The sequence below is a fragment of the Microtus pennsylvanicus genome, chromosome 18 (genome assembly GCF_037038515.1).
Source record: "Microtus pennsylvanicus isolate mMicPen1 chromosome 18, mMicPen1.hap1, whole genome shotgun sequence".
NCBI lineage: Eukaryota > Metazoa > Chordata > Mammalia > Rodentia > Cricetidae > Microtus > Microtus pennsylvanicus.
In genome coordinates, this window is record NC_134596.1 from 6,407,690 (window position 1) to 6,423,749 (window position 16,060).

General features: G+C 39.4%; 1 protein-coding gene across 2 annotated transcripts in view; it reads right to left on the reverse strand.

Moving 5' to 3' along the window:
* Positions 1-1,159: 1,159 nt before the first annotated feature.
* The window catches only part of Nell1 (neural EGFL like 1), a 793,214-nt gene continuing 778,313 nt past the window's right edge, over positions 1,160-16,060 (reverse strand). For both annotated transcript variants that reach the window (XM_075952299.1, XM_075952298.1), the window contains 3 exons: positions 14,145-14,321; positions 11,464-11,688; positions 1,160-1,606 (listed from right to left, as the gene is read on the reverse strand). In XM_075952299.1, the coding sequence (XP_075808414.1) occupies positions 1,556-1,606; positions 11,464-11,688; positions 14,145-14,321 (453 nt within the window). In that variant the 3' untranslated portion in view covers positions 1,160-1,555. The remainder of the gene's footprint in view (positions 1,607-11,463; positions 11,689-14,144; positions 14,322-16,060) is intronic.

Consider the following 16,060-nt stretch of genomic DNA (forward strand, 5'->3'; position numbering starts at 1 on the left):
GTCGACTTCACGTAGAGCACTCCATTTTCACAAAAAAAACACTGGCTATTATCTCTGTTGGGAAAATACTAGTGAATGATAGCATGCGGGGGTTATAATTTTAAATTAATAATGTTAGTATTTAGGATTTAAACATTACTTAGAGCATCGTTGATGTAACAAATTAGAACTTTGAGGCATGAAGGCAGGGAGCAACAGTCCAGGGACTAACTTAATTCAGCACAATGCATGTTGGTCTCAAAAGTACCACCTACGGTTGGACGCTCAGCCCTGACAAACCTGATGAACTGTAATCATGTATAACCGAATAACTGCCAATCCTTAAAAATATAGTGTTGGCTGGGGCCTAGAGAGCTGGCTCGGTAGTTTAGAATACTTGCTGCTCTTGTAGAGACCTGACTTCCATTCCAGGCACCTGTGTGGCAGTCCCAGCTCACCAGCATCTGTAATGCCCGTTCTAGGTGGCCTAATGCCTTCTGATCTCCACAGGCACCAGGCACATACACGGTGTACAGACATCCATGCAGGCAAAACACTCATATAAATTCAATAAAATGAATGAGTGAATAAGAAAGCGTCACTGGGAGTGAAGACAGTCATAAACCCACACAAAGAAATCTTAAAGGCTCGTGTCCTCTTCAGCCATACAAGATGCAATATCTTTAGTGGAACCACGCTGGGCTAGAATTGGGTGCCAATCAAACACCACTGCCCCCAAACAATGGCTGAGCAGATTCCTTAATCCTTGTTTACGTAATGTGGGGAAAGGGAAAACTTGTATTAATACCTTAACTTTATTAATAACTATTCAAGTATGTTGCTGGCTGAAAGTCCTGTGTAAAACTGACACAAACATACTTTGGCTTCCAATGCCAAAAAGGGCTTTTAAGATCACCACTTAGAAATTGTGGGTAAATGGGTCACTTCATTTATTTTTGCAACAGGGAGAAGTTAGTACTTTTTGAAATGATGTTTAATGATGTCTGGCATTCTTTTCCCTTCGGTGTACCATAATTGCCCTGAGCAGTTTTCAGCTGAGTGAGTGGGCATCAGTGCTCAGCAGTTTGAAACGGAAGGATGCCGTGGACAGATGCTACGCATCTTCATCAACGTGTCCCACGGGAACCTCCACACCGCGTGCAGTGAATGAGACACACGTCACAACAGGCAACTTTATTTTTAGAATTTGAGTCAAAAATCAAGAAAAATAAATAAACGGTGCCAAGTCTCTATTATGTTAGTACACAAAATAAACGAAATTACATTAACATTCATCATGGGATCCCTTAAATGTATCCGCAAATGGTCTGACGAGGGGAAGGTGATTGACAGCACAGAGACTCAACAACCATTGACGGGAATGCATGGCACTGCAGGCATCTAGACTAGGTCAGCAAGGATGAGCAAAGTGGCAAAGGCCACCCAAACACCGCCCTCAGATGGAGACTTTGGTAATCGACTGTCGTTTATAAAACAAAATCAGTCCCTCTTCCTCCTCAGGCTGGATGGTCATTTTTGTCCGTCTTTATCCTGTGATGAGTCCATTTAAAACACTTCAGTTGTTTTCAAGACAGTCCAGATTCACAGAGCAGCAGACTGTCCCATTCTGTGCAAAGAGAACACAAGTGTTAGCTACTGAAGCAGAATACACAGCGATGAGTATTTGCTGTCCAGCTCACAACAGCTCAGGAGAGGATGTGCTTCAGAAACTGGAGGAGAATATCCAGCTTTGAACGAAAGTAAGCAAGGCCTTCCAGGTAACTCTGGTCCGAGGTTTTGCTGCCAGCCTTGCTTCATGCCCTGCCTACAGGCAATACATGCTTTAAATACACTCCAATAATCCAAATATTCACAATTTATTTGCTAACCTTATTTCCAAAACCTACTTCACAAATATAAATATCTCAGAGGAAACAATTAGCCTATCAGAAACTAATGGGAAGTATCAGTAAGATTACCGGCAAATCCCAAATAAATTCCACAAAGGTGTATGCATCAAGGGGAATCATGACTGCACACCTCATAAAGATTAGGGAAAAGCAGTGAGCATTTAGGTTCATAAATTCAGGGAAGTTTATTAAAATTCAATTTCATAAATTAATATAAATATGCCATCATAATTCTTTTTAATGAAAATCAATCCTGACATTATTATAAAGGCATTGATGCTCTCTGCCCTCATCTCCATGGATCATACTGGTCTCCAACTCCGCCCCCACTCACCCCCCACTCCAGCAGGCAATCCCTGATCACCCACCAGCCATCCTGCCAGGACATTAGGTGAGCTAATCGCATAGTTCCACTTCCCCTTCATTCCTAGCTCTGTGGGAGGCCAACTGCTGCAGCCTCCCTTTCCTATCTGACCCCCATTTAACAGATCATGAGGAACTCCACCCCCCACCCCCGCGCCGCCTTCCTTCATACTCATCTTTTTGTCCCAGCTCCCAATTCAGAAGGCAGTCCTGAGGACCCACAGGCCAGCTGCAGGCCTGAACTCTTCCTCCTCTTTCCAACCTCCATCAACAAATCTCATCTCCAACTCTGTGTGAGACCTCCTGCTGTGTTGTTCCTCTCCGAGCACCTGCTGTGTCCTTCCTCTCAGAGCATCTACTGTGTTGTTTGTCTCAGAGCACCTACTATGATCCTTCTTTCCTCTCTGTTCCTATCCCCAGCAGATCACTCAGATTTTCTCTAACTCACCCCCTGGTCTCATGCCCAGCTGCAGAAAACATTCCCTGGGAGCTGACTTGCCAAACCTGCTAAAGAATCAAGCCGGCCAGAATAGCAGGTAGTGGTCGTCAGCTATTCACTGGCAAGGCAGGTCATCAGCTCTTCACTGGCACTTCTTCCTCCAAATCAAATATCCCTGTAAGTTATGCCCGTATCTGTAGCAGAGCACCCGCTGTGGCCTTTTCTTACTCTCTGCCCCCATTCCCAGACACTATATAGATCCTGCTGGAACAGCCTGCTTTCTTCCTTTCCTGATTTTGCTCAAGCACCCCTATTCCTAAGTGCCAGAACGCAATACCTAGAAACACATTGTACCCAAACCCCCAGTGCACACACTTGTCAGTACCCTAGTAGCGTTCCCTACCAGCTCACACACAGCCCCCACTCCTGCCTAGGAACCAGAGAGAACAACATAAATCAAGGAACAACCACACACCCAACAAAGACAAGAGAAGATATCAGCACCTAGATTTATAATCAAGCCACAACCCAGATGCCTAGATGCCAGCATAATAAAAAAAATCAATAACATCAAGGACAATATGTCCCCACTAGAACACAGTAATCCTACTACAGTATGCCCTGAGAAATTCCACAAATTGAAACCCAAAAAGTAACCTAAAGTAGAATTTATGAATATAAATTTCTTTAAGCAGAGAATGCATATATCCATTATAGAAATCTGTGAAAACACAAATAAACCATGAAAGGAAATGATTACAGAAGTTCCTGACCTGAAAGTGAAAATAGAGTTAAAAAAAACTGAGGGAAACATGAAAATGAAACTATATCAGGGACCTCAGAGGCAAGCCTCACCAACCAAATATAAAGGCTGAACAAGAGACCCTCAAGCACTGAAGACAAGATAAAAGGAATGGACACCTAGGTAGAAGAACATGTCAAATCTAAAAAACTCCAGAAAGAAAACATGTAGGACATCTGGGACAGTATGAAAAGACCAAATCTAAGAATAATAGGAATATGGTGATATAGGTATGAATAATTTGCATTGGTATGGATTTTAAGGTCAATTTTGTTATATGTATATGTATTTTTGATCTTGAATAAGGTGTGATTGTGTAGTTCATTTTTAAAATGTAATGTATAATTAGGAAATATAGGTTGTTGATGGATAATCATAAATAATAGTCAAGTTTGTAGTCATGTTACTTAGATTTTCTAGATATATAGAGATATATTTCAGATAGGCATTCTTCATATCTCTCAAAGGCTACAGAATATGGCATTTAAAATATTTTAATAACTTAGGACTTTTCATGACAATGAGACATGTCTGCTCCTGGCGGCACCAATCTACTTCGAGAGGAAGATGGGCATCGAAGAGGATCCTTATGGAGTTTGATAGCCATTTGGGCAAGAAACTGCTCTTGCCTGGACTGTTGCATAAAATGGACACAGAGAACCCGCAGAGAGAGGACTGCTGAACTTTCCTAAAGGTGAGACGGTCTTTTGGGGTTCATGACTCATAAAAGAGTATGCGAGACATTCTGCAGGACACAGCAGATAGTGACTGAACTGTCTTTGAAATTGCCTGCTTCATGGAAATGTCTGCTGGATACTATGGGCCTGAAGGCTGAAGATGGATGCCCCAATGGTACAGAGGAACTTTGGGTGACTGTACAGGCAGCGAGATGTCTCTGTCATTTTCTTGTTTACTTAGGTAATATTATATCCTTCTGGAGTCTTTGATGGAGTTGAAGAAGGGATAGGTAGTTATAGTTTTCCATTGTTATGATAAAAGATAAAATAGATATAAATATTGTAACTGTGATTCTTGCTTAATAACTGTTTTGCTATATGTAATTTTATTATGTTAAAGTTAAAGCCTTTCTTTTTTGTTTAAACAGAAAAAGGGGAAATGATGTGGGAGTGATTTCTTATTAATAAAGAAACTGCCTAGACCCATTTGATAGGCCAACCCTTAGGTAGGCGGAGTAAACAGAATGGAATGCTGGGAGAAAGAAGCTGAGTCAAGGAGTCGCCATGGTTCTCCCACTCCAGACAGACGCAGGTTAAGATCATTCCTGGTAAGCCAGCTTGTGGGCTACACAGATTAATAGAAATGGGTTAGATCAATATGTAAAAGCTAGCCAATAAGAAACTGAAACTAATGGGTCAGGCAGTGTTTAAAAGAATACAGTTTCTGTGTAATTATTTCGGGTAAAGCTAGCCGTTCAGGCGGCCGGGTGCAGGGACTCAGCCCGCCGCTCCTACTACTACAGTATGGGAAGGGAAAGAAACCTGGTCAAAGGCACAGAAAATATTTTCAAGAAAATCACTGAAGAAAATTTTCCTAATGTAAAGAATTAGATGCCAATCAAGGTACAAGAAGCAAGCAAAACATCAACTCAATATGACCAGAAAAGAAAGCTTCATTGGCACATAATAATCCAAACACTGAATGTACAGGACAAAGAAAGAAAATTAAAAGCTACAAAGTCAGACCAATTAGAATAACACCTGCCTTCTCAGTGGAGACTCTAAGAGCCACGAGGACCTTCGTCAAACATTAGGAGACACAGACACCAGCGTACTAAGCAAAGTAAAACTGGCTTACAAGAGAAGAAGAAAGTTATTCTAAGATAAAGTTAAGTTTAAGCAGTATCCTTCTACAAATCCAGCCCTACAAAAGACACTTAAGGGAAAATTTCAACTTAAAGAATTCCACACACAGGAAAACAGAAAATCAGAGAAGAAAAACAGCACACACACACACTCACACACCACCACCAACAACAACAACAAAAATAAAATAACTAGAATCAGCAAACACTGTTTGTTGATAAGTTTTAACATCAATGGTCTTGAGTCCCTTTAGCTCTATCCAAGAAACACACCTTACCATCAAGGATAAATATCCCATGGAGGTAAAAGGGTAGAAAAAAATATTCCAAGCAAATGGACTTAAGAAGACTATAGCAAGATTAATATTTGACAAAATAGTCTTTGAGCCAAAACAAATCAGAAGATCCTGGGAAGAACACTGCATACTCATCAAGAGGACACTGAAATTTTGAATGTCTATGCCCCTAACATAAGGGCATCCAAGTATGTAAAAGTTTCACTACTACAGTTTAAATCACATAGTGACCTTCACACACTGATAGTGGGAGACTTAAATACACCATTGTTTCCACAAACAAACAAAAACCAGGTCAACCACATAGAAACCAGACAGAAAAATGATGGAGCTCATGGATGGTATAAACCAAATGATAAAGCTCACTGATGGTATAAAACAAGTGATGGAGGTCCCTGATGGTATAAACCAAATGGATCTAACAGATATTTTCACCCAAGCACTCACAAAAAATACCTTCTTTTCAGAAGCTCATGGAACTTTCTCCAAAATTGACCACATAAGTGGACACAAAGCAAGTCTCAACAGACAACAGAAAGTTAAAATAACACCTGCATTCTATCTGATGACCATGGATTACACTTGGATATCAATAACAGAAAGCTGACAGACTTATGGAAACTGAATGAAAAAAAAATTGGTCAGGACAGAATTTAAGAAAGGAATTTAAAACTTTTTAGAATGTAATGAAAATGAAAACACAATATACCCAAACTTATGGGACCTAATGAAGGTGGTGCTAAGAGGCAATTTCATAGCACTATGTGTCTACAAAAAAAAAAAATTGGAAAGTTCTCATCCTAGTAACCTAATAGCACACCTGAAAGCATTAGAACAGAAAGAAGAAATCACAAACAAAAAGACTGGACAGCAAAAATTAATCAAACTTAGGACTGAAATCAATAAAATAGAAGCAACAAAACAGTACAAAGAATCAATGAGACAAAAAGTTGGTTCTCAGAGAAAAATCAATAAGATTGATGAGCCTTTAGCCATATTATTTAAAACAGAGAGAAGTTTCAAATTAATAAAATATGAGGTGCAAAGTGGGTCATTACAACAGACACAGAAGAAATACAGAGAATCATAAGGATGTATTTTAATAACATGTACCCCACCAAATTAGAAAATCTAAAAGAAATGTATAAATTTCTCAGCATAGACCACCTACCAAAGTTAAATCAAACTCAGATTAACAATTTAAACACATATATAACCCCTAGTAAAATAGAAACAGTAATTAAAATCTCTCAACCAGAAAAAAGCCCAAGTCCATACAGTTTTAACCCAGAGATCTATCAGACTTTCAAAGAAGTGATAACAGCAACACTTTTAAAACTAATCCACAAAATAGAAACAAAAGGAACATTGACCAACTCACTTTATGAGACTCCAGTTACCCTGGTAGCCCAAACAAATAAATAACCCAACAAACAAAGAGAACTATAGACAAATTTCCCTTCCAAACATAGATGTAAAAATACTCAATAAAATACATGCAACCCAAATCTAAAAACACACCAAAAAGATAATCTACCATGATCAAGTAGGCTTCATCTCAGAGATATAGGAATGGAGCGATACGTAAAAATCAATCAATATAACCCACCACATAAACAAACTGAAAGAAATAAAAGACATGATCATCTCATTAGATACAGAAGAGGCCTTTTACAAAAATCTAATATCCCTTTATGGAAAAAGTGCAGGAGAAAGATTAGGGCTACAAGGGACAGACCTCAGCATGAGAAAGGTAGTGAACAACAAGGCCATAGCCAACATAAACTTCAATAGAGAGAAATTCAGGGCAATTCCACTAAAACCAGTAACAGCACAAGGTTGTCCACTTTATACCTATTCAAAATAGTACTTGAAACCTGTTCTAGAGCAAGAAGACTACTGAAGATCAAAGGGATACAAATTGAAAAGGAAGAAGTCAAAGTATCCCTATTTGCTGATAACATAATAGCATATATAAGTGACCCCATAAATTCTACCAGGGAATTACAACTGATAGCCACTTTCAGCAAAATATCTGGTTACAAAAATCAGTAGACATCCTATATGCAAATAAATGACCAATGAAAAAGAAATCTGGGATATAAACCCATTAAACAGTATTAAATAGAAGATACCTTGCAGTACCTCTTAACCAAGCAAGTGAAAAACTTTATGATAAAATCTTCAAGACACTGAAGAAAGAATTTATAGATATAAGAAGGTGGAAAGATTACTAAAGCTCACGAATCAGTGGGATTAATATAGTAAAAATGACCACTCTTCCAAAAGTAATCTACAAGTTTGATGCAATTCCCATTAAAATTTCAATGCAACTCTTCACATACCTTGAATGGACAATTTTCAGCTTCATAAGTATATACAAAAAGAAAAAAAAACATCCAGGAGAGCTAAAACATTTTATAAAAGAACCATAGGGGGATATTATTGTTCCCAATTTCAAGTTGTTCTATAGTCATAGAGTTATAGTAATGAAAACAACATGGTACTGACATAAAAATAGACACACTACTTAATGGAATTGATGACCAAGATATAAATGACCCAGATATAAATTCACAATTCAATGCCTATGGACAACTGTTTTGTTTCGTTTCATTTCAAAAGGCAGTGCAGAAAACACACACTGGAAGGAAAGAGAGCATCTTCAAAAATGATACTGATCAAACTGACTGGTCACATACAGAAGAATGCAAATAGATCCATAAGTATCATCCTGCACAAAAATCAGTGCCAAATGGATCAAAATCTCAAAAAAAAAAAAAAAAAAGAAAAACCCAGATACACTGAACCTGATAGAAGTGGATGATGTGGGATTCCCATCTTTATACTCTGAATAATATTGGTTAATAAAGAAACTAGCATGCCTATGATAGGGCTAAAGAATAGAGGTAGGTGGGGAAAACTAAGCTGAATGCTGGGAGAAAGAAGGAAGAAGAGAGAAAAACCATGAGGCCCCACTGGAGACCAGAAGTTGGAACTTTAGCCGGTAAGCCACAGCCATGTGGCAATACACAGATTTATAGAAATGGGTTAAATGAATATGTAAAAGTTAACCAATAAGAAGCTAAAGCTAATGGGCTAAGCAGTGATTTAATTAATATAGTTTATGTGTGGTTATTTTGGGGCTGAGCAGCCAGGAACAAACAAGCAGCCTTCCTTCAACAAGTGGAAGTGGGAAATAATCTTGAAATTATTAGCACAGAAGAAGAATTTCTGAATAGAACACTTTTAGCACCGGCACTAAGATAAACAATTAAGTGGAACATAAAACTGAAAATCCTCTGTAGGGCAAAGGACACTGTCGTTCAGACAAAGCAGCCATCTACAGAATGGAAAAAGATTTTACCAACTCTGCATGTGATAGAAGACTAATATCCAAATATATAAAGAGCCCAAAAAACTAGATATCAAAAATCCAGTTAAAATGGGGTACAGATCAAAATAAGAAATTCTCCATGGTGGAAACTCAAATGACAGAGAAACAAATAAATGTTCAAAATCCTTAGCATTCAGGGAGACGCAAATTAAAACTACTTGGAGATTCCATCTTACACCCGCCAGATGGATAATGCAAGTGTTAGCTCATGCTGCCACAGAGTGGAATAAGGGGGATATGCACCCATTGCTGGCTGCACAAACTATACAACAAGGATGAAAATCAATATGGTAGTTCCTCAGAAAGATGTGAACATATCTACCGCCAGATGCAGCTATACCTAGGTCATAAGCATACACTCAAAAGATGCTTCAACCTATCACAGAGGCAGTTACTGAGTCATGTTTGCTGCTGCTCTATTTATAATATCTAGAATCTGGAAACAACCTAAACATCCCTCAACAGAAGAACAGATATAGAAAATGTGGTACATTTACACAATGGAGTATTACCCAGCCATTAAAAAAAATGATATGAAATTTGTAGGCAAATGGATGAAACTAGAAAATAATCATTGTGAGTTATTCCAGACCTGGAAGGACAAATATGGTATGTTTCTGCTTCTATGTGGTGTTATATCAGGTATTAAATCAATGAGAACCAATCTACTATTCATAGAATCACAGAGGTTAGATATAGAGTAAGGGACTTGATGGGATAAATAGATCTCCCTAGGAAAGGGAAATAAAGTATATAGTTATGGATAGGGGACGTGGGGCGGGGGCTAAATTAGAAGGATGGAACAGGAAGGAAGATAGAAAAGGGAAGAAATAGGGGGAGGAACAGCTAAATCTTGGGGCTATTTGAAGGGTCATATTGTAACCTAACATCGTAGAAGTTCTCCAAAGGAGTGTCACTGGGGAAAGAAATATTCTTTTTAAAAAATTTTATTTATTTATTTATTATGTATACAATATTCTGTCTGTGTGTATGCCTGCAGGCCAGAAGAGGGCACCAGACCTCATTACAGATGGTTGTGAGCCACCATGTGGTTGTTGGAAATGGAACTCAGGACCTTTGGAAGAGCAGGCAATGCTCCTAACCACTGAGCCATCTCTCCAGCCTGCAAAGAAATATTCTTAAGGGTAGGCCTCACGCCCAGCAGCAGATGGCCAATAGAATTCAATGGCATCTCTGCAGGGTCCCTGTCTCATAGTGTCATTTCAGATTTTTGATTCATTTTTTAGAATATTTTTATATTTTTTGTTTTTATTCTTATTTAATATTTTACTCTATACATACTTTGAGCACATATTGTGGCTTTCAGGTTTGTGTTTTTAATGGGAATCCTGTTTGTGTAAAGAACAGGTCTTCGCACTCATGGCTGTTTCCTGTGTCTTTTCCGGGACTCTTTCCCTTCTATTTATTTCACCTTATTCCAACATGTTATTTTATTTTGTCCTATTCTGGTTTTGTTTATTATTATCCCTTAGATTCATGTTGGTTTTCTAAGGAGATGCAGGAAAGCGGTGTACCTAGATGGGAGAGGAGGAAGGGGTGAATTGGGAGAAGTAGAGGGAGAGGAAACTATAATCAGAATATATTGTTTGAAAAGTATCTATTTTCAATAAAATAAAAAATTAGTCAACCCAGGCACCTATGTCTCTTGGTCATTTGTGGTAGGTGTGAGTTCAGATGGGATCATGGGTCTTTCGCTATAGGATATTCAACATTTTTCTCTACTGGGGAAAGATATCATTTTAAGATAGTGCATTCTAGGAAACAGAAAAATGTTGACACTAATAAATCCATTTAAAGACAAGCTGGAAAGCCTCCACTGATGGCTAAGATGGAGGCAGATTTTGACAAGAACAAGTTGAGTATCATTTTTAATATGTTTAATCCTAAGAATCTAGAAGTGATTTTTTTTTGGCTGAGATTTTGCCTGCTTGATCAGGCGTCACTGGAAGGTGCCTATGATCACAACTCTATGAACACTGAAGAGAAAGACACATGAGGATATTTCATGGCGAATCCTCCAGAAAGACAGAGGAAGAATCACAGTCAAACACCACAGCAAGGATGCAGGAATACTCTTGGCAATATAAAATAAGACCGAAACAGCTACCTAGATCTCCCCCTCCCCACGCTATTGATAGTTTTTGTAAGTTTCTGGGATGAAGCTAAGAGGCTGTGTGCTCACTCTCTCTCCATGTCCATTTGGAATCTGCCTTTAACAAGGACCAACTATTATCTGTCTATACTTACTGTCCTCCTGTGAGAACATGTACCCCATGGGATGTGAGTTCAGAAGGAAACTATGTGTGGATTGTATAGCAGCTATTATCTGTCTATCCTTCTCTCCTCCTGTCAGGATATGCACCCCATGGAATCTGAGTTCAGAGATTTCAGAGGGAAGCCATGTGTGGCTCGTCTACCCCAGGCAGCTGCTTACCTTGCATTTACAGCTTGTACAAGGAGATCCAGCCATTGTCCACACGGCACCGCTCAGCCTTGAAACGCCAGAGCTGTCCAGGCAAGTTTTTTGGATGTCATAGACAATATTATCAGCCAGGCAGGGGTCACTGACACAGCGAGGACAACATTCCCCTTCAAAGATGGCTGTGTATTCACAGCTCAGACTAGGACAAGCTAGAGGCCAGCAGTCTGCCTCTCCTTCCTGTGGCGAGAAAGATGAAATGAGTCTCCCTTGTTCTTAGGCAGTGTTATATTCTCAGTGTCCCTTGGGGAAGGAGGGCACTAAAATTCTCATTATTCTCCTTGCTGAGGGCTTATAGCCTGCAACATGATACGTATGATGTCTCCTCATCTATGAAGACACACATTCTACACACATAACTTCTATGACATTAACGCCTTACCTGAGATGGTTTTGCTGACCACCTAATCCAGAGTTCACAGAAAGTCTTAAGTCAGCATGTGTTCCAAGCACAGCCTACAGTTATTTTATCATGCTTTAGTGTTTTTATCAGGTTGTACTGAATAGTTGGTACAAGTCAACATTAACCTGAGCTTTTCCGTCTTTGACTAGTTGTTTTCTCTCACTACTGATGATCGGAGTTTGTTCAACAGATGCCAATAAAACAAACAAGCAGAGGGTAAAGTAGTTTATAGAGATGACCACTCATTTTTAAGGTCAAACATGATATGCAAAGTCGAATATTTCACCAGCTGTATCAGCTGAGAAGCTGGTGTCAAGTTCAGAGCTGAGGTTGAGTGTTCTCAAAAGAAACCATCCCATGACTCTGAGGTCTCCCAGTCACAGCATGAACGATGACATCTCCACCCATCTTACCTCCTGGCTGTGGGCACCATGGAGCTGCCTATGACAGCAAAGACTGTCCACACAGACTCACTGTCATCGCAACACTTTCTGCAACTGTGGTTGCTGTGGGAATTCCTTCAGCCAATAACCTTTAAGACACCGGCCCACTTAGGTGTGGTCTCTTATACCATAAATACAGATGTAAAACATGTGTGGGCCTCTTGGCTTCTGGATTCAGTTCCAGTTCCGAGGGAACACAGAGGACTGGGGATTGCTACCCTTTCTGTGAGTTCACCCCCTATTAAATAAACCTTTATTATATTCCATTCTGGGCTAGGGTGGGACTCTCTTATTATAAACAGCTACATGTGGTAATACTCATTTAATTATCTAGTCAATGTCTTCACACTCTGGGCTTGTGCAAGTTTTAACTCTATCTTCCATGAACAAATCACATCATTGACACCAGCAATGTCTTGATGAAATATTTATTAAATGTGACCCCTATTATTCTAAAGTAATTTGTATGTTAATGTTCAGGAGCTTCTGTCATTTAAAGACTGTATATCCCAAGGACTGGACATTCAATGGGCTTTTGAAACTCTTTTAATGAAAACTTGATGTGCAAGATGAATGTCAGTAATTCCAGTTACCTGATGACTGACTTCTCAGAAAAGAAATGTGGTTTTCCAGCCTGGCACTGGAAACAGATCTGTAGTTGTACTGGATGTGTTTGTCCTTGAATGGGAATTTGTAAAATTGGCCATGAACAGAATTCATCTATGTTGCAGTCTTAGGATTAAGATGGATTGTGGAGGAGACATGCGAAGACTGCTTGCGCATTAACCCGGGGATTTATGGGGACGCAGAGAACAATTTCTCTGGGTGCTAGTTTCCATATAATACCCAGAAAGAGAAAGACTCCCTTCAATAAACATTAAGCGCCAAGCTACGAGTTTCATTTGAAAGCTGAGCCAGGTGGAATGATCAGAGATGGAGTATCATAATTCCATCATCCCCAACATGCCACGTTCCCATGTCTTCTATCCTTGGAAGTCATTGTTTGTGCTGTAATGTGAAATACACCGAACAAGTTCTGGAAATTAAGCATTTTCTTTGAAATTTTTCAAACCCAGGCATATTATTAGTATCCTTATATTAATATTTGAAGTCATTTTCTTTTTTCTCTTTGAACAGATTTTCCAAGGAATAAGCCAGTAACAACAGCAGTCACCTTGCTAGGGGCCTTCTGTGGCACTGCACCACGTGCTATTGTGTGCTGAGTGTGGTATTCTTCTTTTACATACATTCACTCATCTCCCTAATCATCTTTGAAATTGAGACCCATAAACCTGTGCACACTTGAGGAAAAGAATAGTACCTGAAGGTTCTGCCATGTCCAAAGTGTCCACACCAAACTAGCCCTTGAGACTATTACGGAATTGGATTCTCAGCCTTGTTCACCCAAACTCTTTTGTTTATATTATAATTTTTTATTGAAACCTTTAAAGGTTATAACAAAAGTAATAATAGGCATGGTTCTGTCTGGACAACAATTGCCTATCAAGCCACTAAAGACTACTTTATATGGATTTTCTTTGCTCTGGACGTTTTAAAATATATGAAGACATGTAAATTGGGCTCAGGTTAAATCTGTTTCAGAAATTCATTTTTCTTACTTTTGAAGCATTTTAAATGCGATGTAAATATCTACATGGCCCCCTGGTTAAGCATAGCCCTACAATGCTCTGAATGTTGCTGGAAACATTTTCGAACTCCAGCCCCCAAAGCATATTAGTGAATAACCTTTTCTAGAGCAAAGGCACCAGGATCCCCAGGAACTGACATACCAGACACCGACATTGCTGGCAGCTGTGGGTCCAGTTGTCTCCACTTCGATACAGCTTGTGTCCGCTTTGATCTAAACATTGGCTCGTGACCCTGGTGTCACACTCTGGGCAGCAGAAAAGGTCAACATTTGGGTTCTGGCAATCACAAGCTGTCCGCCGACAGAATATCTTCCCGTCCTGTTGAGAAGGGAGGTCAAGGAGGTTTTGTGAGTTAGGAAAATGCATGAACAGACCCACTGTGAAAATCAAGTCTTGTAAATACCTCATAGAGCTCACGGAAAACAACTTCCTAGTCTCTGATCTGTCTTAGCCACCTCCCATCTGGTTCAAAGCAAACACAGCCTTTTCCCCCCACCAGGGCTTGCCTACAGAGCCAGCCAAGTTAAAACAGAGGTGTTTTACTAACTTCATCTATGAGAAAAAATTAATATATTCTTTGAATTTAAAAAAATGTAAAAAATTATGTTTCTATATAAGAATTATAGCCAATCTAAGCAGCTAAACTGAATATGTGATCAAGAATGCATTTCAGACAGAAGGGGAACTACATGGTGGTAATATATGGGGGGGACGAGCGGGAAGGGGCAAGTAGAACAAGAAGGAAATAAAAGGAAATAAGAGCAAACTGCATGGTACACGTGTGTGGAAATGTAATGAAAGCATGCCATTGTGTGTTAAGACAATAAGAAAAGTACTCATTTCAGTGGAAAGTCAGGAGACTACACTATCCGAATAAATAAGAACACCAGCAAACATGTTGAAGTGTCCTCGCCTCATTTTATACCTTCCCTGATACTTAAGGGATGTGGGAAGAATTAACTGAGGCCCAGAGACAAGTACCTTATACAGGTTACACAGTGCAGCAGAATCCCCATGCCTACAACCGAGTTCTAGAGTTTCAAAAGAATTTTCTTCTACAAGGAAGTCTTTAGGTTGCTTATTTGAAGAGCATAGAATAAGTTGCCACCTTCCTTCATGAGTGACTCACCAAATTATAGACATGATACAGTTTCAGGAGTACTAGCCCTGGGCACTCACAGCTAGAACACCCTGAAGGTGAGTTAACACTGAGTGCTTGATGCATGCCTACTATCTGTTCATCAAACTAGTATTGTATCTCCATTAAAAGAGAAGCCAAAGTGTGAGGCTTGTGGCTACCATTTCATTTATGGTTACAATGATAATTGTTAAAGATTTACTTTTATTAAAAAATAATTATCTGTGATTCCCTATAGAAGCCAGAGTGGTCATTGGATCCCTTGGAGCTGAAGCAACAGGTACTTGTGAACTACCCCTACATGGATGCAGGGCACTGCACTTGGGTCCTCTGGAAGAACAACTGAGCCATCTCTCATCATCTTCCCATGGTTACTTTTTTGAGTATTTTTTAAAGATTATTTATTTATTATGTATACAGTGTTCTGTCTGCATGTATGCCTGAAGATCAAAAGAGGGCACCAGATCTCAGTACAGATGGTTGTGAGCCACCATGTGGTTGCCGGGAATTGAACTCAGGATGTCTATAAGAGCAGCCAGTGCTCTTAACCTCTGTGACATCTCTCCAACCTTTTTGAGGTTTTCTAAAACTGAATCTTAGGACTAGAAGATCATCTGAAGGACACAAAGCCCACCTTCACTGTAATAACCAAACATAAAAGTTATGAAGACTGTGCTTGAGGTTATCCATCCTTGGGAATCCCCATTAAGGAAGATGTTCAGGGCACATATCTGTGTGTCTTAGTCTTGCCTTCTCTCTGCTGACCTCACTTCCTGTTCCTCGAAACCACAGCCCCTGTATTCAATCTTCAGTTCCTAGAAACTAATTTGTATGTGTTCACTGAGTTATTCCTTCTGGGAAAAACATCTCTTGATTCTTCAACTTGTTCCCATTGTTTGTTTCTTTTCACTACACAGCA